At 46.4% G+C, this 22,233-nt stretch overlaps 1 protein-coding gene and 1 pseudogene across 1 annotated transcript; one reads left to right on the top strand and one right to left on the bottom strand.

Moving 5' to 3' along the window:
• The first annotated feature begins 2,136 nt into the window (after nucleotides 1-2,136).
• Nucleotides 2,137-5,633, top strand: FAM181B (family with sequence similarity 181 member B). The gene has a single exon (XM_034995335.1). The coding sequence runs from the start codon at nucleotides 2,236-2,238 to the stop codon at nucleotides 3,520-3,522; it is 1,287 nt and encodes a 428-aa protein (XP_034851226.1). The 5' UTR covers nucleotides 2,137-2,235; the 3' UTR covers nucleotides 3,523-5,633.
• A 13,296-nt stretch (nucleotides 5,634-18,929) lies between these two features.
• On the bottom strand, nucleotides 18,930-19,562 carry LOC118004032 (annotated as a pseudogene).
• Between the last annotated feature and the right edge of the window lie 2,671 nt (nucleotides 19,563-22,233).

Raw genomic sequence — 22,233 nt, 5'->3', positions numbered from 1 at the left:
CATGGAGGCCTATGGAATGGTCCTGTCAAAAAGGGGAAGGAAAGTGCTGACATCCACATCTGACAGGTGAGAAACACAACTCAGTAACAGGCTCACACAATTTTCTTAGTGCAAATGTCACCAAGAGTAAAACAGATAGTCCAGTGATTGAAGACAAAATCCTGAGTGTAACTCTAATGAAAGGTAAATTATAATTGAGCCACCTTAATTAAAAAAAATTAAAAGTTTGATTCAGCTATGTTGGTTTAGGAAGTGTCTACTTCATCTCCTAAATGGAGAGTGCTCATCTGGGTTCTCTTCTTTGATAAGTCTGTGCCTTCAGGGTGCTCAAAAATCATTTTGCTACATCCTGAAAAATGAGGCTTAAAGAAAAGAGTTTCATAAGAGATGGTCTGCATCTCCCTGAGGCAGACTCTGCATCTAAACTATCATAACTTAACTTATTTGTTTATTTTTAAAGATTTATTCATTTATTTGGGGGGGAGGGGCAGAGGGAAAGGGAGAGAGAGAATCTCAAGCAGACTCCCTGCTGAGGGGGGAGCTCAATCTCACAATCCTGAGATCATGACCTGAGCTGAAATCAAGAGTCAGTCACTTAACCGACTGAGCCACCCTGGTGCCCCTATCATAACTTATTTAGAGAACACTTTATCACACACCTTATATGTCTTTTCTATCACTGTGTGTTCATATATGTGATCTCACTGAATCCTCATGAACACCCTGTGACAGAAAATACATAAGGGAATATAGTCACCTTCTTGTGTTTTAGAGAAATAAGGGTGAATACTCATCACAGGGTATGCAAGAGTCAACAGATAAGGATTTTTCACAGGATGTTTCCTTTAAATATGACAGGTGCCCATAAGGTGGGCGACCCTTACCTGCATTTAACGTGAGTAAATTAAGGCAGAGAGAGGTTGGCTGGTTTGGCCAAAGCCATGTATTTATCAGAATATGGATTTTAACCCAAATCACAGAGCTACTGAGTGGTGGAGCTAAGACAGAATGGGGAACAGACACATCTTCTCTGAATCATCTTCCGTGATCTACAATATTGCTCATTTTTTCTATCCCAAGAGGATCGCCCAGGTGAAACCAGATCCAAGTGAACTTCAGGGTGATCCTTGAAATGCAACTGAAGTTCCAGAAGGACAACTTAAATGGCATGACAAGTAGGGGAGAGGTTCCCATCCATATTTTGTCCTAAGATGCTGTAAGTTTTATACACACACAGGGTTCTCTCTCAAGCACCAGCTGGCTTAGGGTAGTGACTCCATTCTCCTTTGCCTCCTGCTGTCTCTCTACAATATTAAAAGATAGGTCCAGTGCTTGCCTCAGTTTACTATAAGCTAATTGTTATTTGTAACAATAGAAAGAAGAGTATAATAGAAATAGGGTAGAAGAAGGATTACCGGTCTTGAGAGTCCTGTGGAAACTCCAATTAGAGCCTTAGGAGCAGGTCTATAGCTTGAAGACACATTAGTTGCCTTCTCTCATCATATAGATGAAGAGGAAAGGGCCAAGTCAAAGCACAAATTCTGTCAAGGACTTAGGAATGGCTTTGGAGTTGAACTGGACTGAATATGGCTTAGGCCAACTCACCGAACCCTCTGAGGCTGCTTCTTCATTTGTTAGATGGTGATAATAATATGCACTTATTATTAATAAGGGATATTGTTCAAAAATGAAATGTGATAATGTACACACAGCGCCTGGCATAAGCAAGCCCCCAATACCTGGTGGCTATTATTGTTACCAGAGCAGGGGGCTGAACCCACCTCCTTGGACTCTTGCCTTCTCAGCCTCAGGGAGAGTCTCCCGCGCCAGAGCGTGGTGGTCCAGGAGCTGGAGTTTGAGGCCAGGCCATCTTATCCTCGCCTCGTGCTGCTGCAGCTAGCCCACAGAAACGCCGCAGGGAAACGAAGGGGTTAAAGTGATGAGCTTGAGAAAGCCCTGAAAGCTGGAAAAACGCCCTCCCTCCCCCCCACGCCCCCGGCCTGGCTAAGTAAGCCCCTCCCCTTCGCCACCGGGGCGGTAGCCTTGCGCTCCCTCCCTCCGCCCCTCGCTTACAAGACCTAATGAGCTCCCCCGCGAGGCCAGCAGCGAGCCCGGCCCCGAGCGAGGAGGCTGCGCCGCGCGCGCCGCGCCAGGGCGGGAGCCGGGCCTGGGTCGCGGGCGGGAATCGGCCAGGGGCGCACCAGCCGCGCGGCGGGCCGCCTGGGAGTCGCGGCGATGGCGGTGCAGGCGGCGCTCCTCAGCACGCACCCCTTCGTCCCCTTCGGCTTCGGGGGCTCCCCGGACGGGCTGGGGGGCGCCTTCGGAGCCCTGGACAAGGGCTGCTGTTTCGAGGATGATGAGACCGGGACACCAGCGGGCGCGCTGCTGGCCGGCGCCGAGGGCGGGGACGTGCGCGAGGCCACCCGCGACCTGCTCAGCTTCATCGACTCGGCGTCCAGCAACATCAAGCTGGCATTGGACAAGCCCGGCAAGTCGAAGCGGAAGGTGAACCACCGCAAGTACCTGCAGAAGCAGATCAAGCGCTGCAGCGGCCTCATGGGCGCCGCGCCCCCCGGCCCGCCCTCTCCAGGCGCAGCGGACGCGCCGGCCAAGCGGCCCCCAGCCGCCCCCGGCGCCCAGACCGTCGCGGTCCCGCCCCACGGCAAGGCTGCCCCCCGGCGGGAGGCGTCTCAGGCCGCGGCTGCCGCCAGCCTGCAGAGCCGGAGCCTGGCTGCACTCTTCGACTCGCTGCGCCACGTCCCCGGGGGCGACGAGCGGGCCAGGGGTTCGGTGGCGGCGCCCGTGGCCGGGCTCGGTGGAGCGGGCGCTGGGGGCTCGGGAGGGGACGCGGCCGGCCCCGCGGGAGGTACGGCCGTCCCCGGCGCCAGGAAGGTCCCGTTGCGGGCCCGCAACCTGCCGCCGTCCTTCTTCACCGAGCCGTCCCGGGCGGGAGGCGGTGGCTGCGGACCGTCGGGGCCCGGCGTGAGCTTGGGCGACTTGGAGAAGGGCGCGGAAGCCGTGGAGTTCTTCGAGCTGCTGGGGCCGGACTACGGCGTCGGCACCGAGGCGAGTGTCTTGCTCGCCGCGGAGCCTCTCGATGTGTTTCCCACGGGAGCCGCCGTCCTGCGGGGCCCCCCGGAGCTGGAGCCCGGTCTCTTTGAGCCGCCACCCGCGATGGTGGGGAGCCTACTGTACTCCGAGTCCTGGAGCGCCCCGGGCTGCCCCCCGACCAAGAAGCCGCCCCTGGCCGCCCCCCGCGGCGGCTTGACCTTGAACGAGCCCTTGCGCTCCCTGTACCCCTCTGCGGCGGACTCTCCCGGCGGAGAGGACGCGCCCGGCCTTTTGGCGTCTTTCGCCCCCTTCTTCTCAGACTGCGCACTGCCCCCGCCCCCGCCCCCGCCGCCGCATCAGGTGTCCTATGATTACAGCGCGGGCTACAGCCGCACGGCTTACTCCAGCCTCTGGAGACCGGACGGCGTTTGGGAAGGGGCGCCCGGGGAGGAGGGGGCGCACCGGGACTGAGGGAGAGGTACCGTTGCCTGTTTGCGACTGCAGTGGGGAGCTCCCGCCTCCGGGTTTCTCCTAAGCCTAAGAACGATAGGAAAGTGCACGTGGAGATGAAACGGGATTTTAAAATATTCAATTAATAAAAGAAACTTAAAAAAAATGAAGAGGAGTTGGGGGGGTTGTTTTAATCACAGCCTCAAGTGTTAAAAAAAAAAAAAAAAAAAAAAACCCGAAAAAAGCCGTTGGTAGGTTCTTCCTGGACCAGACAAGCAAGAAACCACGCCGGGCTTTGGGGAATGGGGTGGGGATGGTGGAAGGGACAAGGGGTGGCTTCTGTAGCCACCTGACCCTTCTACAACTTTTCAGCAAAAGGTCAGTGTGTTCAGTGTAATTGCCCCATCCAAACAGTGCGCTGGTTCCTCCCTTTCCTTCCCTTTTGAGTGCATTATGAATTAAAGCCTCTATTGAAAAGACTGGAGCGAAGATACGTTATTGATTGGGGTGTTTTCTTAGAGGACGGTTTTCGGTATGGTCTCCTTGCCTTGCGAGGTGAGAGTGGTATTGAGGACAGGAGGTCAGTGGCCCACTGCTGACCTCCTGTGCGCTGATCCTTTTGCGTGCGACTCTTCTCTGACACTCAGTGTTCTCTGCTCCCTTCCTCTTCCATCTCATATACTTCTATTTCTTTCCACTCTCTCCAGTGCTGTTGCTTACTTTCCTTCTCTTTCTATGGTCTCCTGTTGCTCTCTCTTGATATTTTTTTCTGTCAGCTTTTCTTTATGTAGGAGGTTTAAATTTGGCAAACCTCGGGGTCCATTTCTCTCCTTTTCCTGTTCTTCAGCCACTTTGCTAAGGTGGCACTGGGCAAGTTACAATATCTTTGTATCTAAATTTCCTTATTTGAGAGGAAGGGGATAATATTCCTTCTCTTATCTCTTCTTTATAGGTTGTTGGGTAGCTCAGAGGGGAAATATATAAAACTCCTTGGGGCTGCTTCATTGGTTTTGCAGGTATCCATATTTTATATACATGTATCAATAGTTTATACAGATGGAAGCCATTAGGATTGTGAGTCTCATGCTCTTTTTTGGCCTATGCCTGGTGATTGCCCTTTCCCTTACAAGCTGTAAATGCTATCTACCCTTTCTCCCTTCTGTTCCACTCCCCACCCCACACCCCCTTGCTTGGTTTCTGCCTCCCTGTGTGTCCTCACTCCCTATACTCACACTCTCCCCGTGGAAGGGAATGGTGAGGGTATGAGTTTCCTAAGGAGTCTCTATTCCCTAAATAGCAGGGTTGATGAATGGAATTTGAAGGGCCCGGAAGAGTCCGATCTGTTATCTGAGAGAGATTTGGGGGAAAAGTCAGATAATGTTTTAACCAGCCATAATGTGGCAGAGAGAACAGATGATGTCATCGGTGTGGTTGAGGGGCAGAGAAGGAAAGACTGGGTGGGGAGGGAAGCAGCTGGAAAGAAAAGAGGGAGCCCTTTAGTTCTGCAGACCTGCCATGAAAATGCATGAAGACCAACATTCAGGATGTGTAAGGAGATGTCATTTACTGATTAATGACATTGCAAAGAGCTGCCTCGGTTCAAGGCAGATTCTAAGAATATCTACATGTGAGAAAGTAGAAACCCCCGTGTTACTGCAAAAGATGTTAAAATCCAGATTAATGTTTGTACAAGTCAAAAGTGCTGTGACATTTTCAGAAAGGAATTTGTCAAGAAACTAATGGGTATCGAGACATGGCAGACAACTTTAAGTGGTATTACTGAGTCTCTTTTATTCTAAATAAAACCTTTCTTAAGATAGCGCCACAGGAAATAGAGCAATGAATCTTGTTAATGATAAGAGAACTTTTTCAACTCCAGAAACTTGGTGTCTATCAGATTTCTTTCAAAGTGATAAAAAGTGACTAATTCCATTGTGTTAGCAGAATATTATTCAACAGTCGTTTAATTTCTCTGAACTACTTTATGATGAGTATTACCCAGGGTAGAATTTCACAGGAGGAAAACGTTAACAACCCTGTGTCGATTACTAAGGCCATAGCAGGCACTGCAATGTTTCTTTCTTAATTTCTTCTTTCTTTTTATACCCAGTTCAGTAGAACAGGTTCTTTCTCTCCCAGGATTTTTCCATGCCTTTCATTAACAGTGATAATACCAACACTGTGTGTTTCCCTGTGCCTGCACTGAGCTCCTTAACGGTGCCATGAGGTAGGTGCTATTATTATCCCCGTTTGAAAAGAGAGGCTCAGACTTGTTAAATAACTTGTTGAAATCAAGTAATGGGCCCAAGATCCAGATCTACAAATATCCGAACAGCAAGACCTGCTGTGCTTTGCTAGTGTGTAGGGTCCCCAGTCCCCTGCATTATGCTACCAACAGGGGTTCTCAACCTCACTGCTATTGACTTTTTGTTCAAGATAATTCATTGCTATGCAGGCTGTCCTGTGCATAGTAGAATGTTTAGCGCATCCCTGGCCTCTACCCACTAGATAACAATGACACTCCCCCAGTAGTGACAAGAACATCCCCATTACCACGTGTCCCCTGAGGGGCAAGATGGCTGCCAGTTGAGAACCACTGTCCTAGACAAATATAGAAACAGCGTCTATGGGGGGTCCCTGGCACTTTTGCAGTCATGGTCTCATTTAATTTTTTTTTTTTTAAGATTTTATTTATTTATTTGACAGAGAGAGAGACAGCGAGAGCAGGAACACAAGCAGGGGGAGTGGGAGAGGGAGAAGCAGGCTTCCTGCCGAGCAGGGAGCCCGATGTGGGACTCGATCCCAGGACCCTGGGATCATGACCTGAGCCGAAGGCAGATGCTTAACGACTGAGCCACCCAGGCGCCCGGTCTCATTTAATTCTTACAAAGGCCTGTGCTTAGGTATTTTTATAATCCTCATGACAAAGGAAGGCTGAAGGGAGGGGTTCCATCAATCAATTTAGCTATATCTTAGCTGTGCTAACTTACCAGCGGTGGACCAGTTACTCGGCCATATTGAGACACAGGCTTCCTGTTGGCAAAATTGAGTAACAGTCTTCACAAGGAGTTATCGTGGGGATTTGGCATAGGGAATGTATTAATACCCACCAAGAGGGAAGGGCTAGTTCTCAGTACCAGCCAGCCAAGGCTTGGCATTACGCCAAGGTTCCAAACCCCCATGTTATCCAGGACTCGGAGAACGTGTGCTTGGTCACTATGCAGGCTCCAATTGCCCCATGTCTGATTCCTCTTCTCCCCACATTGCCTTCCCATCTGAGCACATGTGTGTCTGACCATGATCATGCCACCTGCTGTAGTACCGTAAGTAGCAGCCATTAATAATAGTCCGGCCAAGGGCTGACGTTATTGTTGCTTCCTCTCATATGTTATTTTCTAGTGCAGCCTGTTAGAAAGTATTTTTGTCTCTTGTTGAGTCACATAAGTGCTTGTAGAGATTTTGGGGGGGGGTACAATGATAGATATTTTTCAAGATAAGAAATACAATATGCTTGCAATTGTATGACTTTGGACAGGCTACGGATCTTAACCTAGTTGGTAATAATTACAGTGTATGCTGCATATTCATGATTGCCCACCTCAAACTTGGTGCCTGGAATGTGTTGGAGTGTCTTCCTGCATCCTTTAAGTGGCTGTCCTAAGCCTTTTCTCATCTCCATTCAAGCCTCTGCCCTACCCCTCTCCTCACTCCCACATCCCGACAAGATGGAGAGCATCTGTTTTCATTTCCCTCTATTTCCCATCCCCTCTTTCACAGTTTTTCTGGAGTTTTTCTCTCCAGCAGGCAGGACCTTCTCCTGCCTTCGAGGCTCAGCATCCTGCCCCTCCTACTTCATGAGAACAATATGCTGCTCCATCAATCATCTTTAGTCATCTGTATCTTCGGCCTCACCCTCACTTGTTCCTCTCCTCCTAGAAATAAACATTTGATATGGATTAAAAATAAGAAAGAGAGAGAATAAAGAAGTGGAAAGCTCTTCTCTAGATATTCCTTTGTTGTCTTCTCTTTAGAGTTGAGTCTTTCAGGAAAAGAATCCACACTTTTTGCCTCCACCTCACCTATTTAAACCTTGCCTATTTGGGGTCCTAACCACCCCAGTTTGTGTGGGACTGTCTCGGTTTTAGCCCTGAAAGTTCCAAGAAGCCCCTCAGTCCTGGGCAAACTGGTATGGATGGTCACTCTACTTCTGCCTAGTGTTTCCCAAAAATTGTTCTCACTGAAGTCTCAGTCACCAACCACAGGGTCTTCAGCCTTCAGCTTTTTTGACCTCAGCACTGCATCTGAACAACTGGGCCCCACCTTCCTAAAGCTCTCCTCCTTGGGTTTTTGGAATATCATCTTCTTTTGGTTTTCTCCTAACTTTGTGGCCATGCCCACTTCTTGCTGGAACTCCCATCCACTGATGTGCCTCTGGCTCCTCTCACTTCGGCCCTTTGCTCTTTATACTCCACACATTCTTTCCCAGTGATGGTGGCTCTTCCCAGGGTTCCAGCTATCACTGATGCACTGAGGACCCCCCAAATCTAGGCCTGCTTGGCTTCTTTCCTCCATCCTAGACCCATTTCCCCTCCTATTTCCTAGACAACTTCTCTTGGAGGGGTGAGGGCTCATAAGCTCTTCAAACTTTATGTCCGAAATTGAATGCATACACAACTGGAGTAGCCCACAGTCAACCTGGCCACACTCTTCTTGTAGCGGCTCTCATCCTGACCAAACAGTTGCCTAGGCTTAGTCCATACTAGCTTCTAAGTCAGTATGTCTCAAATATTTTTCTTCATCACCTTCAGAAAAACCTCATTTTATGTTATGTCTCAATATATCCATTTCCTATTCATATAAGTTCATATCCATATAAACATACTCACATTTAATAATTTAGGTATTATTAGATTATTATCTATATTAATATTCAATGATCTATTTTAATAGATCATTGAAAATTTTTTTTACCAAGCCCAGATTCTTACTAGGAGCTATGTGAAACACTGATATTTTCTTTTCTATTTAATAAAACCTGGTTATTATCCACTCCGTGGCTTTTATGGCTCACTAATGAGTTGGGCTTGCTGTTTGAAAGATGCTGTTCTAAGCAACTCTTGTGTGTCTCTTCAGCACTCCTTTGCCAATGTCACTTCCTTAGTTTGAACCCTCATCACCTCCCACCTAACCTAGTGTAAGGATCTCCTAATGACTTTCTTGTCTATGAGGTCACGATCCTTTAATCCATCTTCACCATCAATCACTCCCTGAGCTGTTATTTCTAAAAAACAACTTTAGTGCAATCATTACTTTCCTTAAAATCTTTCAGTGGCTCCCTGTCATTTCCAAGGTGAAATTCAAAGTCCTCAGCTTAAACATGTGGCTCCTGCCAGCCTCTCTGGTCTCACCTACTGGTCCTCCATAGTCCCTGTGTTTTGGGAATTTAGTACTAATTATAAATAGTTGCTTGAATACTCCATATCTATATCACTTCCATGAATTTATTCCTGCCCTACTTATACCTAGAATGCACTCCTCATTTTCTCTACTTGCTAATTTCTGTTAACCCTGTTATTCTCAGCTTAAGTCTCAACTTCTTTTTTAACTTCCCTAGATCAATTAAGCCCCTCTACTCTGGAATCATCTATGATACTCTCAAATCCCAGGCTTATCTTCTTATAGCAATTAATTACACTGTTATAACAGTTGTTATCTCTCTGCTTCCTCTATTGGGAGCAGGTAATTGCCTCTGCATTCTTATCACTTTCTGGAATCTGGCAATAGTAACATGTAATAAATGATTACTGGATGAATTTTATGGTGCTTTAGAGATGCAAAAGAAACTTCCCACTCATCCACATGTTTGACCTTCACCCCAAACTTGTCAATTGCCCATATAATCATATGTCACTATTTGTTAAGAACCTACTGTGCAAAGAGACCCCTCTTCTGTGGGAACCCTAACTGTGGCAGGAATTATGTGTGTGGAATAACAACCATACCAGTAATTTTATCAAACCAGCAAGCAGAGTTGTTTTGCCTGGAGCAGGGCATTTGGTGACAGGCACTGAAGATATTGTGACAGGCTTTCAATCATTTGTCCCATGTATAGAGTGTGACCAGAATTTTCTTCTGTGAGATCAGCAATAACTAGAAACCCTGTTTTTAATGAGTCTGCAATTGAGTTGAGCAGTTGACACAATGAAATGTTCAGTGTCAATATGGAAGTGAAGAAACAAAGCAAAATATTTTAAGAGATGTCATAAAGTACTCGATAGTTTTGTTGCTAAATGAATGATATAGGCAGTTTTTTTTTTTTTTTTCACTTTCAAAAGGTGATATTCTTAGGGGCGTCTGTGGCTCAGTCGGTTAAGCAGCTGACTGTCAATTTTGGCTCAGGTCATGATCTCAAGGTCCTGGGATGGGCTCAGTGCTCAGCAGGGAGTCTGTGTGAGGATTCTCTCTCCCTCTCCCTCTGCCCCTCACCAACCCTGCTCTCTCTCTCTAGTACATAAACAAATCTTTTTTTTTTTTAAATGGTGATGTTTCTATAAACATATTCCAAACTCCCAGACCCTCAGAATGTGACCTTATTTGGAAATAGGGTCTTTACAGAGGTAATCCAGTTAAAATGAGGTCACTAGGGTGGGAGCTATTCCAATATAACCAGCATCTTTAAAAAAGGAGAAATTTGGACACAGAGGTAGATCCAGATAGAGGAAGACAACATGTAATGACGTGAAGAGGGAAGACAGCCGTGTAACTGGATCGATGCAGTGCAAGCTAAGGAGGACCAAGGACTGTACAGCAAACACCAGAAGCTGGAAGAGGCAAGGAAGGATCTTTCTCTAGGACTTCATAGAGTGTGGTCACACTGACACCTTGATGTCATACTTCTAGCCTCCAGAACCACAAGATAATAAATTTCTGTTGTTTTAAGCTACCCAGTTTATGGTACTTTGTTACAACAGCCCTAGGAAACTAATAAAATAATGAACACCATGGCAACTAAAAATTAATCCTATTATTTGTGTCACACAAAGTGGGTTTTTTTTGTGCTTAAACAAGTCTTATGTAACCAAACCACATTTATTTCATTTTATGTCAGGGAATTCTAGGAAAGGGACTCTGTACAGATATAAGAAAAACTCTAGAAGCTGTCCACAATTTGAGGGAGGGGCTCTCAGTAGCCAAAAACGCTAGAGAGTGGTCGGAGCAGTTCTGTTCAGGCCCAGGCTGGAGGCACATCGGCAGAGTGTTGTGGCTATTTGTATGCCCTCTGAGGCTATTGTTGAACCTCATCACATACAGCTGCACTGAGCTGTAGATACTCGGCCTCTGGACCAGTAAGGGCGTCCTGACAGTGCATGGGAATCTGCTCCTTACAGAGAGGTACGTCTAACGGCCACCTTGGTACCACCTGGTGGTGGGGAAGCAGGCAAGTCTGCTCAAGATGGTGTAGCCTTTCGTCTACCCTCCTTGGTGTGTGCTTAATGTGCATGGCATGGTTTTTGCCCTGTCTCCCACTCAAGCTCAGGGAAGTCTAGAGCTCTATTAGGATGCCTAGTTCATTTAGCTGGGGCTGGGACCCTTCCTCTTTGTTAAACTTGAAGCTTGTGAGCGCAGGCACTGTGTGTTATACCTCTGGGACTATCTGTCTGACATACAGGGTCTCAAACATTTATCATGGGAACAAATTGCTAGCCTTCTTTGCTATTGGCAAGACTCTGTCCTTCCTTGCTACCAAATTCTCTGCACTTCCAGCCACTGCTTAAAGTAGAATCAAAGATGCCTTGGGATGAGAATCCTGCCTCTCATGTGATCACCATTCATTGAATTTAACAACCCTGAATGTCTCACCTGCCCTTCTCATCCTGTTCTCCCCCCGGGCACATATCCAAGTCCAAGTCATACTTGCCTTCAGCACCTCATGACTAAGCTGCTGTTTTGCTTTGACTACATCACCTCTCTCATAGGCCAGCATAGCACCGCACCTAGAGGATCTCCTGGGCCTACAGTTTTTCCTGTGGGAAAAGAGAACCCAAGGTGGACATCCAGCTTCCCCAGCATTCTGGGATGCTTCCCAGGAGGCCCACTTTAGTCTTACTTCATCACTAGGGGAATCAGCAGGGCTAGACCACCAGGGATCAGCTAGAGACTGAGAAGAGGGAGAGGCTCACAGCAGCAAGCATGTGGATCTTGGCCCACTATATTCCTGCTGGTGGTGGCACCCCAGCAGAAAGCCCAGCCAGGGGCCCTACTTATCTGCAGAGCTCAGCCAGTAGCCCTGTCTGGCCAGGGGGGTTGGTTGGCAGTTCCACCTGGTTTGGGTTCCCAGCCAATGGGCTGTCCCAGCTGTAGATCCCATTCTATGGCCTTGCCCAGATAGGGTGGCAAGCTAACAGCCCTGCCCAACTACTGAGCATAGCTTCCAGCCCTGCTCAATGAGAGAGCCTGGCCAGAGACCCTGGGCAGGCTTGGAGCTCAGTTTACCACCTGCTTTGGCAGGGAGCCAAGTCAGCAGCCCTGCCTAACTGCAGAGCACAGCTTGTAGCCTCACCCAAGCAGGGAGCCTGGGCACCAATCTTGCCCAGTCTCGTAGCCTAGGTTGATTGCTAAGCATAGTCTGAAGCCCCACCCTATCAAGGATCTTGAATAGCAACCCCACCCAACAGGAGAGCATAGCCAGCAGCCTGCATGGAATCCAGGGGGTGGTCCCAGCCAACTACAGGTACAACCTGTGGCCCTTCTTGATCATACTAGTCAGCCAATTTTATGAGGCCAGCATTATGATGAAAACTCTCAACAAACTAGGTATAGAGGGAACATACCTGAACATAATAAAGGTCATATATGATAAACCCACAGCTAACATCATACTCAACAGTGAAAAGCTAAAACCTTTTCTTTTAAGATCAGGAACAAAACAAGGATGCCCACTCCCACCACTCCTATTCAACATAGTACTGGAGGTCCTAGCTAGAGCAATCAGGCAAGAAAAAGAAAGAAAAGATATCAAATCAGAAAGGAAGAAGTAAAATTGTTTCTCTTTGCAGATGACATAATATTATATATATAAAACCCTAAAGACTCCACCAAAAAAACTGTTAGAACTAATAAACAAAGCCTATAAAATTTCAGGGCGCAAAATCAACATATGAAAATCTGTTGTGTTTCTGTACATTAACAGTGAACTATCTAAAAAAGAAATAAAGAAAATAATCTCACTTACAATAGCATAAAAAAGATAAAATACATAGGAATAAAATTAACCAAGGAGATGAAAGATCTGTACAGGGAAATCTATAAGACTTTGATGAAAGACACTGAAGAGGATACAAATCAATGGAAAGATACCCTGTATCCATGAATCAGAAGAATTAATATTGTTAAAATGTCTATACTACTCAAGACAATCTACAAATTTAATGCAATCCCTATCAAATTCCCAATGGTATTTTTTACAGAACTAGAACAAACAATTTTAAAATTTGCATGGAACCACAAAACCCCCAAATAGTCAAAGCAATCTTGAGAAAGAAGAACAAAGCTGGAGGTATAGCCCTTTCTCATTTCAACTGTGTTGCAAAGCTATAGTCATCAAAACAGTATAGTGTTGGCATAAAAACAGAAACATAGACCAATGAAATAGAATTGAGACTTCAGAAATAAACCCATGCATGCACAGTCAGCTAATATTTGACAAGGGAGCCAAGAAGACTCCTTGGGGAGACTCTACTGGGGAAAAGACAGTCTCTTCAATAAAAGGTCCTGGGAACACTGGATATTCACATCAAAACATTGAAATTGGACCCCTATCTTATACCATTCACAAAAACTAACTTGAAATGGATTAAAAGACTTAAATATAAGATGTGAAATCACAAAGCCCCTAGAAGAAAACATAAGGAAAATGCTTCTTAACATTGGCCTTGGAAATGATTTTTCAGGTATGACAACAAAAGCACAAACAATAAAATAAAAAATCAACAGTGAGACTACATCAAACTAAAAAGCTTCTGTACAGAAAAAAAAATCAGTGAAGTAAAAAAGCAACCTATGGAATGGGAGAAAATATTTGCAACAATACATCTGGTAAGGGGTTAACATCCAAAATATGTAAGGAACTCCAAAAGCTCAATAGCAAAACAACAAATAACTCGATCTAAAAATGGGCAAAAGACCTGAATACACATTTCTCCAGACATGCAAATGGCCAACAGGTATATGAAAAGGTGCTCAACACCACTAAACATCAGGGAAATGGGTATCAAAACTATAGTGAAATGTCTCACACCCATTATATTGGCTAGTGTTAAAAAGACAAGAGACAAATATTGGCAAGGCTGTGGCGAAAAGCGAACTCTTGTGCACCGTTAGGAATGCAAATTAGTACAGTTATTATAGAAAACAGTATGGAGTTTTCTCAAAAATTTAAAATAGAACTACCATATGATCCAACAATCCCACTATAGGATATATATCAAAAGAAAATGAAATCGCTATCTCAAAGAGATTTTGCATCAAGTTCATTGCAGCATTGTTCACAATAGGTAAGATATCAGAGCCACTGAAATGTTCCCTGGTGGATGAATGGATATATAAAATGTCATACACACGAATGTTACTCAGTCTTAAAAAAGAAGGAAATTCTGCTACTTGTGACAACATGGATGAAACTTAAGGGCACCATGCTAAGTAATATAAATCAGCTAGAGAAAGACAAATCCTATATGATCTCACTTAAATGTGGAATCTACAGTCAAACACATAGAAAAAAGAACAGCTTGGTGATTGCCTAGAGGCTGGGGGGTGGGGATAATTAGGAGATGTTGGTCAAAGGGTAAAAACTTTTGGTTATAAGATGAGTAAGTTGTGAGGTGTAATGTGTAGCATGGTGACTATAATTAACAATATTGTATTGTATATTTGAAAGTTGCTAAAAGAGTAGATCTTAAATGTCCTTACCACTACCCCAACAAAAAGTGGTAACTATATGAGGTCATGGGTGACTCATCACCTCATATAATATAATTAGCCTTATTGCAGTAATCACTTTGCAATATATATGTTTATCCCATTATCACATTGTACATCTTAAATTTATGCCATGTGGTATGTCAGTTATATCTCAATAAAGGTGAAGAAAAAAAGAGAAAGAAATGTCATCCAGGCCATCTTATGGAGAGATCTCTCAACAAATCTAAATAATCTGTGTCCCAACCTGCCATCTCAATTATGCCTACGTGGCCCAGGCTGCTGGGTTATGACATGTGAAGTCAGAGTACCTCTGGTTAGTTTCAGAACAGCAAGCATGTCTGAGGAAAGTGCAAGGGAGTGTCATATTCTCTATGGAAAAGAGAGGGAAGGATGTAACAGGCATTTGCAGAAATTTGCTCTGGGCAAATGTGTGGGCAGGATCACTCCTCACTCCTGCAGTCATGGCAGACATTGTTAATTCAACACAGTACTCTTGCTCTCTGAGCCTGAATTTACTTCTATTTACTATCATCCGCCCAGGTGAAAACCTGTTTTCCATCTGACATTTTAGTCAGTGCCCCAGAATTGATCCAATCCTAGAAGACTGACTCACACTGTCTAAGTTCACAAGAGATTCCAGGGTATAAGCCATAAGTCCTCTTGCAGTGAGAAACATAAACATAAATCTGTTCATGCCTGACCAGGAGAATCCCTAGTACCTATTAGACAGAAAACACGAACACCAGAACAGCACACAGTGAGCCAAAACTAGGAGTGGGAGAAGTGGTATAATTTGTGTGAACAACTCCACAATTTGGGGACAGCTATGGCTAGGGTTCTTTTATGTTCAATTAATTGCTCAAGCACCTACTGCTTTATTTGCATAAAGTCTTAGTATTTCTCCCCTTAGAGTCTTTTCCTCTCCCCAGAGAGTGCCTGAACCCCGGAGACTTATATAGTCCAAAAGACATACAGTCCCAAAAGGAGACTCAGACTGGCTTTGTCAAGTGAGTCTAGAACAGGGTCTGATAAACCTGCTACTATCATTGCTAGTCGTACAACTCAGGATCACAGAATTGTATAGATCATACACACTGTGGAGCCTGCAGAGCCAAGGAGATGGTGAATGGAAACTAAAATCCAGCCCAGGCTTACCCTGGTCTCTCCAAGCTATGCACCCAAGGAATGGGATGCCCTCACCTTTCTCCTCTTCCTCCCACTTCTTCAAATTTGCACAAGGGCACTGTGTAAGTAGCTGTGGCCCTATGGGTCATTGGTCCTACTCAGAACAGACTTGCTATTATTTGCTGAGAAGGTCTCATGTGGGAAGACAATCTCCTCCTCAAGACCAGGGTCCAGGAACATTGAGTTGGGACTGGCTCTGGCTTCTGTCACCTCAAGGACCCAGTACCACCAATATTCCCCCTTCCTCTCTTTCTACAATCTACTTGGGTCATCAGCTCTTCCTTTAAAAAAAAAAAAAAAAGATTTATTTATTTATTTTAGAAAGAGGGAGTGCATGGGGGGTAGGGGCAGAGAGAGAATCTCAAGCGGACTCCACTCTGAGTGCAGAGCCTGACCTGGGGCTTGATCTCACGACCCTGAGATTATGACCTGAGCCAAAATCAAGAGTCAGATGCTTAACTGACTGTCACTCAGGTGTCCCATCAGCTTTTCCTTTTTTAAAGGGTATCTGAACTGTGGGTACTATGGACTGAATGTTTGTATCCACCCAAAATCTGTTTGGTGAAAATTAATCTCCAATGTGGTGATACTTGGAGGGGAAGGCCTATGGGTAGTAATGAGGTCATGAGAGTGGAGCTCTTATCGATGGGATTAGTGCCTTTATCAGAAAAGGCCAGAGAGCTAGCTCATTCTTTCTGTCATGTGAAGACACAGAAAGACGACAGCTGTCCATAAACCAGGAGAAACATCTTCACCAAGGACACAACCACACTGGCACCCTGATCTTGGACTTTCAGCCTCTAGAACTATGAGAAAGAAATGTCTGTTGTTTTAGTCACTGTGGTACTTTGTTACAGCAGCCCGAGCCAACAAAGACTGGGGCTCCTTACTTTTAAGGGAGGGGCGCTCCCTCGATGTTTCTAGTTTATTTCCTGTTCCTGCCTATCCTCGTCCCTAGCCTAGCTGGCAACCCCAAGCTTCTGGTAGGACCCACTGTGGGTGGGTCCTGGCTACATTAGTCAGGTGGACTGAATGCTGAGGGATCTCTGGAGCCTCTGCGGTCAGAGCTGACTGTTCATTCCTGCCTTTCCCTTTTAGCTGTGTGCCCTTGGGCAGATGACTAAACCGGAACCTCAGTTCCCTTTGTCTCTGGCAATGATGATATCACATAGGATTGTGGCTGCCCTAGGTGAGGTATACAGAGGCCCTAGCATTGTATAAGACCCCTTTTAAACGGTAACTATTATTGTTACCATTATTGCCCAAAGAGACCTCAGCAGAGAGCTGAGACTTCTCGGTCCCCTCCCTTCTCCGCATCCAGTGAGGAAGGGCTCTGGATGCCCCAGGATTTTCGTCTCAGGGGGTAAAAGGTCACTGGAAGCTCTGGCACTGAGAAGGGCCCATCCCTCCACCATGACTCAGAACCGGTGACTAACTGGTCCCTTCCCATGAGCTGGTTCGTAGAGGAGCGATGGCAGAGTGAGGCTTCACTCCGAAGATAAAACAAACTCCCCCCCAAAGGACTCCCAGCAGTGGTGGGGCCGGGAGCACGCGTCTTCGCAGCTCCGTGTGGCTGGTCCTTCTCCTGGGGGGAGCAGGCCCCCCTCTGAGGGCCCCATGGTGGACGGTCAGTGTTGTTCCCAGGGAGACCCCGGACGCCCGAGTCCTGGGTGCAGAATGCGGCTCAGAATCTGATCTCTTAATCAGTTCTGTCCATAACAACAGGACTTCAGTGCATGGCAGGGGATAAAATGGCTGAGAGAAACTCGGGACACATTTGAACAGTAGCCCGGAACTCAGACAGAATCTGAATCACCTTGGCACAGGCCCGGGTCTCGGTTGCTGCCAGGACATTGTAAGAAAAGCTGTTCTCGCCCACACAATGGCATGAGGAAACAGGAAGTATGGCAGCATGACTTTAATTACTAGCCTCTCTGTGAGTGGGGCCACGATTCAGGGCAAGGGCCTTACCTTTGCTCCTGTACGTGACCACACACCAAGTGCTGAGAGCAAGCTGGAAAACAGTGGAAAATGGGAACAATCCCAGATGCGACAAGAGCAGTGACCCTGGGCCAGGAGTTGCCACACCGCACTCGGCACAGACCCAGGCTGACCTGTGCTGAATTCTGCGGCTGTCTTTTCCCAGAGATGCCATTGGAAGAGTAATGGAACTTTTCTAAGTGTTGCTTTTCTCACCTGGAGAGTGGGAATATGAATATTCCCTGCTTTCCAAGGTTGGTATGATGATTAGAAATCATAGATATGGCTACTGGCAAAGGGCCAGGCAAGGGTGGGCATCGTTCTTTCTTTCTTTCTTTTCTTTTTTTTTATAAAGATTTTATTTATTTATTTGAGAGAGAGAGAATGAGAGACAGAGAGCACGAGAGGGAAGAGGGCAGAGGGAGCAGCAGACCCCCCGCTGAGCAGGGAGCCCGATGTGGGACTTGATCCCGGGACTCCAGGATCATGACCCGAGCCAAAGGCAGTCGCCTAACCAACTGAGCCACCCAGGCGCCCCTCTTTCTTTTTTTTTTTTTTTTAATTTTTATTTATTTATTTGACAGAAAGAGAGGCAGGGAACACAAGCAGAGGGGATGGCAGAGGGAGAAGCAGGCTTCCCGCGGAGCAGGACCCTGGGATCATGACCTGAGCCAAAGGTAGACGCCTAACACCTGAGCCACCCAGGCGCCCCGGGTATCGTTATTTCTAACACTTGGAGGTAAACAACCCTGTTACTTATAAGCACTGAGTGAGTCAGGCCCTTGACCAGTTTTGAGTATGTGTTCTCGTCATTTATCAAATGGGAATGTTGGTGTCTCCGCATGGTGCTTATAAGATGAACTAAAACACAGTCTCCAGCATAGTGTCTGCTACGTGCAAGGATCAGTAACTATTAGCAGGATCTGAAAATCCCAAGGTCAGAGAATACAATCCCCTCTTTAGCTGTGAATTTTTTTTTCCATTTCATCTGGAGTCTGAGGAAGATCCAAGTCCTGTTGGCTATTCAGTGGTTTCCAACTCTATCACTAATAACTTGTAGCTGAGTTTTAGGTCAGTTTGATATTATTTCTTCTTTTTCTTCCTTTTTTTTTGTTTAGTTTTTATTTCATAATCATAAACTTAACTCTGCAATGCAGCTGGACTTGGAGGGGAGTGAGGAAAATACGAAACCTAAAAAGTGCAGGAAGAGCACAAAGATATGGGATATTTCGAGCAGATGGGGGTGAGGGGTGCTCTCCTGAGCTACAGAAGGAATGGTCTGGTTGTTAAGATAAAACACAAGTCAAATATATTAGAGTTGTCCACAGTCAGTGATGGCGATCTTCTCGCTGGTCTTGCGGGTCCTGCACCCAAAGTGCTCCATGCCTTGCACAGTATCTGTACCCTCTTTCCCTTTGCCCAAGACCACACACTTGCCACCCAATCGCTCAGCGTGTTGGCTGTGCAGATGAAAACCTGGGAGCCGGTTGTGCTGGGCCCAGCATTTGCCATGGACAAGATGCCAGGACCCGTATGCTTCAGGATGAAATTCTCATAATCAATTCTCTCCCCATAGATGGACTTTCCACCAGTGTCATTACGGCGCATGTAGTTGCCACCCTGTGCACAGAAATCCTGGAATAATCCCGTGACAGCAGCAATCTTTAGAACCAAATCCTTTCTCAGTGCTCAGAGCACGAAAGTTGTCTGCTGTCTTTGCAACTTTGTCTGCAAACAGCTCTAAGAAGACATGGCCCAAGGGCTCGCCTACCAAGACGGATGTTAAGGAACACAGTGGGGTTGACCGTGGCTGGGCGGAGTGGGGGGCTCCCGGGTGGCGGGGTCTGCAAGGCTGCCATCTGTTCTTCTGAGTGAGATTTGTGTTTCCTTTTGGCTAAGGTAAAAGTTTTAGACATAGGAACAAATCGTGGACTTGCCTTGGAGAGCAGAATGGTCCTCCATCCTGGCTGATCTTCAGAATCACCTGGGGTGAGGGGAGGGCTTGAAAAACAGACCCAGCTCCACTGACACTTGCTGAGGTGACTGGGGCAGCTGGGCCAGGGTTGGAGCTCAGTTGGAGAACCGCCGCTCTGTGCTACATGCTTCTTACAGAGACGGTGGAGGCCTGGCTGCCTATTCTATCACTTGCTTTTTCCTTAGCCTCTGTGAACGCCTTTCTGGTTTTCCTTTTCTTTTTTTTTTTGTATTCACATAGTTGACAAAAGGTTCAACTAAAGCACGTAAAGGGCAGGGCTAATCTTGACACTGGCCAAAATTATAGGATCACGTTTGATGGGAGAGAGGAAAAAGGTCTTTTCTAAACATCTAAAAAGAACGTAAATATTTATACCCAGTGTGGCAGCGAGTGGAGAAAATCAGCCCTTTTTGGCCAATAGAAGTCTTTTGTGGTAAGGTTAAAAAAAAAAGCCTCTTTTATGAGGAAATCTGGAAATGTGAATTATAGCCCTAGCCCTGCCAAAATGGGCAGGTTGATTAAACCTCCCTGAATCTCAGTTTTTTCCTCTATGAAAAGAATACAATGATGACATTACTTGTCCTGCTTATTTCCTGATGTGGTAGTCAAGAGCAGGGGAGTCAAAGCATTGGCCGTGATTTACAGAACGCAAAGAACAGAACAGTGGAGAGAGTCACGAGCTCTGCATCTGCCCCCAGCTGCCTTGTGATCTGGCGCAAATTAATTTTCATTGTAGTCCCTTAGTTTCCCCAACTGCAAAGTGGGACCTTTAATGCCTAATGCTGACCTTGGTGGGACGTCAAGGGGACAAAGTAGAGGGCATTTGTTAAAGTGTTTGAAAAAGCCGAAACCTTGCATTACACTACAGTAATGTTTAGTCTTTATTTCACAGATGATGAAACGGAGTTAGTGTGAGGTGACAATCTCTGAGCATTCAGGGACAGGCCTTGTGGGCTCAATGTCTCTGCCTCCTGCAGACATCCTCTATGCCCTGCTTAACAGCACTGACTTCTCTTTACTCTCAGTGGCTAATCTTCCTGAGGTGAAGGCAGGCCCAGACCCATTCTTGGGGTGAGACCAGGAAGAATAAGGCCATTTATATCTCTGCTCAGATGACCGGAAAATCCTTTTATCCCGCTTCACCCAAAAGCATCTCAGAGAGAAACTTGGGGAATCCAAAGGCTTAAAGTGCCATCTAGTGGCGACACTGGTGAATGACTCTATATTTTGTCGGTAGCTTCAACGGCATGGGGGTACCAGGAACAGATTTATTTTCTTCCTCTCTTAAATTTGTCTACCCTGGCAACCACCAAATGGAAACTGCTGTAATTCTCCACCTTCTCTGCTTGTAGACCAGACTGCAGAGAGGTGCTGGATGCACACTGGGAAGCTCTGCCGGCCTGAACTGCTCCAAAGTTATTCTTTCCGCTCTTAGGTCCGGGCTTGCTGTCAGATGCGTCCATGTGACCGAGTTTTAGGTGGTGGAATGTGAGCGGAAGCAATGTGCTTCACTTGCAGGTCGGGCTCATAAAACTTCCCACATGGGATCCTCCATGCTTTTTCTCCTTCTGCGGTTTGATGCCGATGGGCACGGCAGTCTGGGAATTCATGCCTAACTGTGTGGCACTGCTTAGTGAAGTCAGTCGCTCGACCCACTGGGCTTCCCCTCTGCCCACCTGCCACTGGGCTATCACTGTGGTTCTACTGACAGGTAGTGTGGGAGACTGCACCCTGTCACCGGGCATCTCCGCTGTGACTGTTAGGAAAACCCTGCGGTGCAATGCTACGGTCTGTGTCATAGTCACTACCGTGACCATTTCTCCTAGTGTTGGGTCTAAGAAAACCAAAGATTTTCATTCACACCATAATCTTTTAAAATTCCCAAAAAACTGACTTCAATTTTTTAAAAAGGATTTTATTTATTTATTTGAGAGAGAGAGAGCATGAGCTGGCGCAGGGGTGGTGGCAGGGAGGAAAGAGAGAGGGAGAAGCAGACTCCCCGCTGAACAGGGAGCCCGCCGTGGGGACCCAGGGCCCTGGGATCATGGTCTGAGCCGAAGGCAGATAGTTAACCGACTGAGCCCCCCGACTTCAGTTTTTATTCTGCATAGGCTTGTCCAGCAGGGTCAGTTCAGGTGTTGCCACATAGACTTAGGGCAACCATTCCGCAGCAGAATCTTCTTATCAAGGCGTGTGCAGACGTACCTGCTCTACCTGTCCCACCACTTGCTAGTTCTTACCATTTGAGCAAGCTACTTAACGTCTCTGCTTTGGTCCTCCCTTCCATAAAATATAGATAATAATAGTAAGATCTACCTCATAGTGTTATCATGTGTTATTATGAGGAATGAATGAGAGAATATGCTCAGAAGGTGCTTGGCACACTGGAGGTGATAATGCTTAGTAATTTAAGCAGAAGCTCCATTTTCTAGCAGCAGGGGAATCCCTTCCTCATCACAGTAATTCCTGGCCTGACCAGATAGTCTTCTACAGAACAGGCAGTTACAAGCCAGGGAAGGGGAAAGGAAAAAGGAAGCATTCCAAGCTTGAGCCTTTTCACTCAATAACTGTTTACTGAGTGACTTCTCTGTTTGCCAGGCTCTGTGCTGAAT

Source organism: Mirounga leonina, unplaced genomic scaffold (assembly GCF_011800145.1).
Source record: "Mirounga leonina isolate KUSES-001 unplaced genomic scaffold, KU_Mleo_1.0 Mir_92, whole genome shotgun sequence".
Lineage (NCBI taxonomy): Eukaryota > Metazoa > Chordata > Mammalia > Carnivora > Phocidae > Mirounga > Mirounga leonina.
Note: the sequence above shows the minus strand (reverse complement) of the source record. Positions and strands in the feature narration are given on the sequence as shown.

Bases quoted from the DNA above. Each gene is read 5' to 3' on its own strand.
- FAM181B (XM_034995335.1), top strand. From the start codon at position 2,236: ATGGCGGTGCAGGCGGCGCTCCTCAGCACGCACCCCTTCGTCCCCTTC.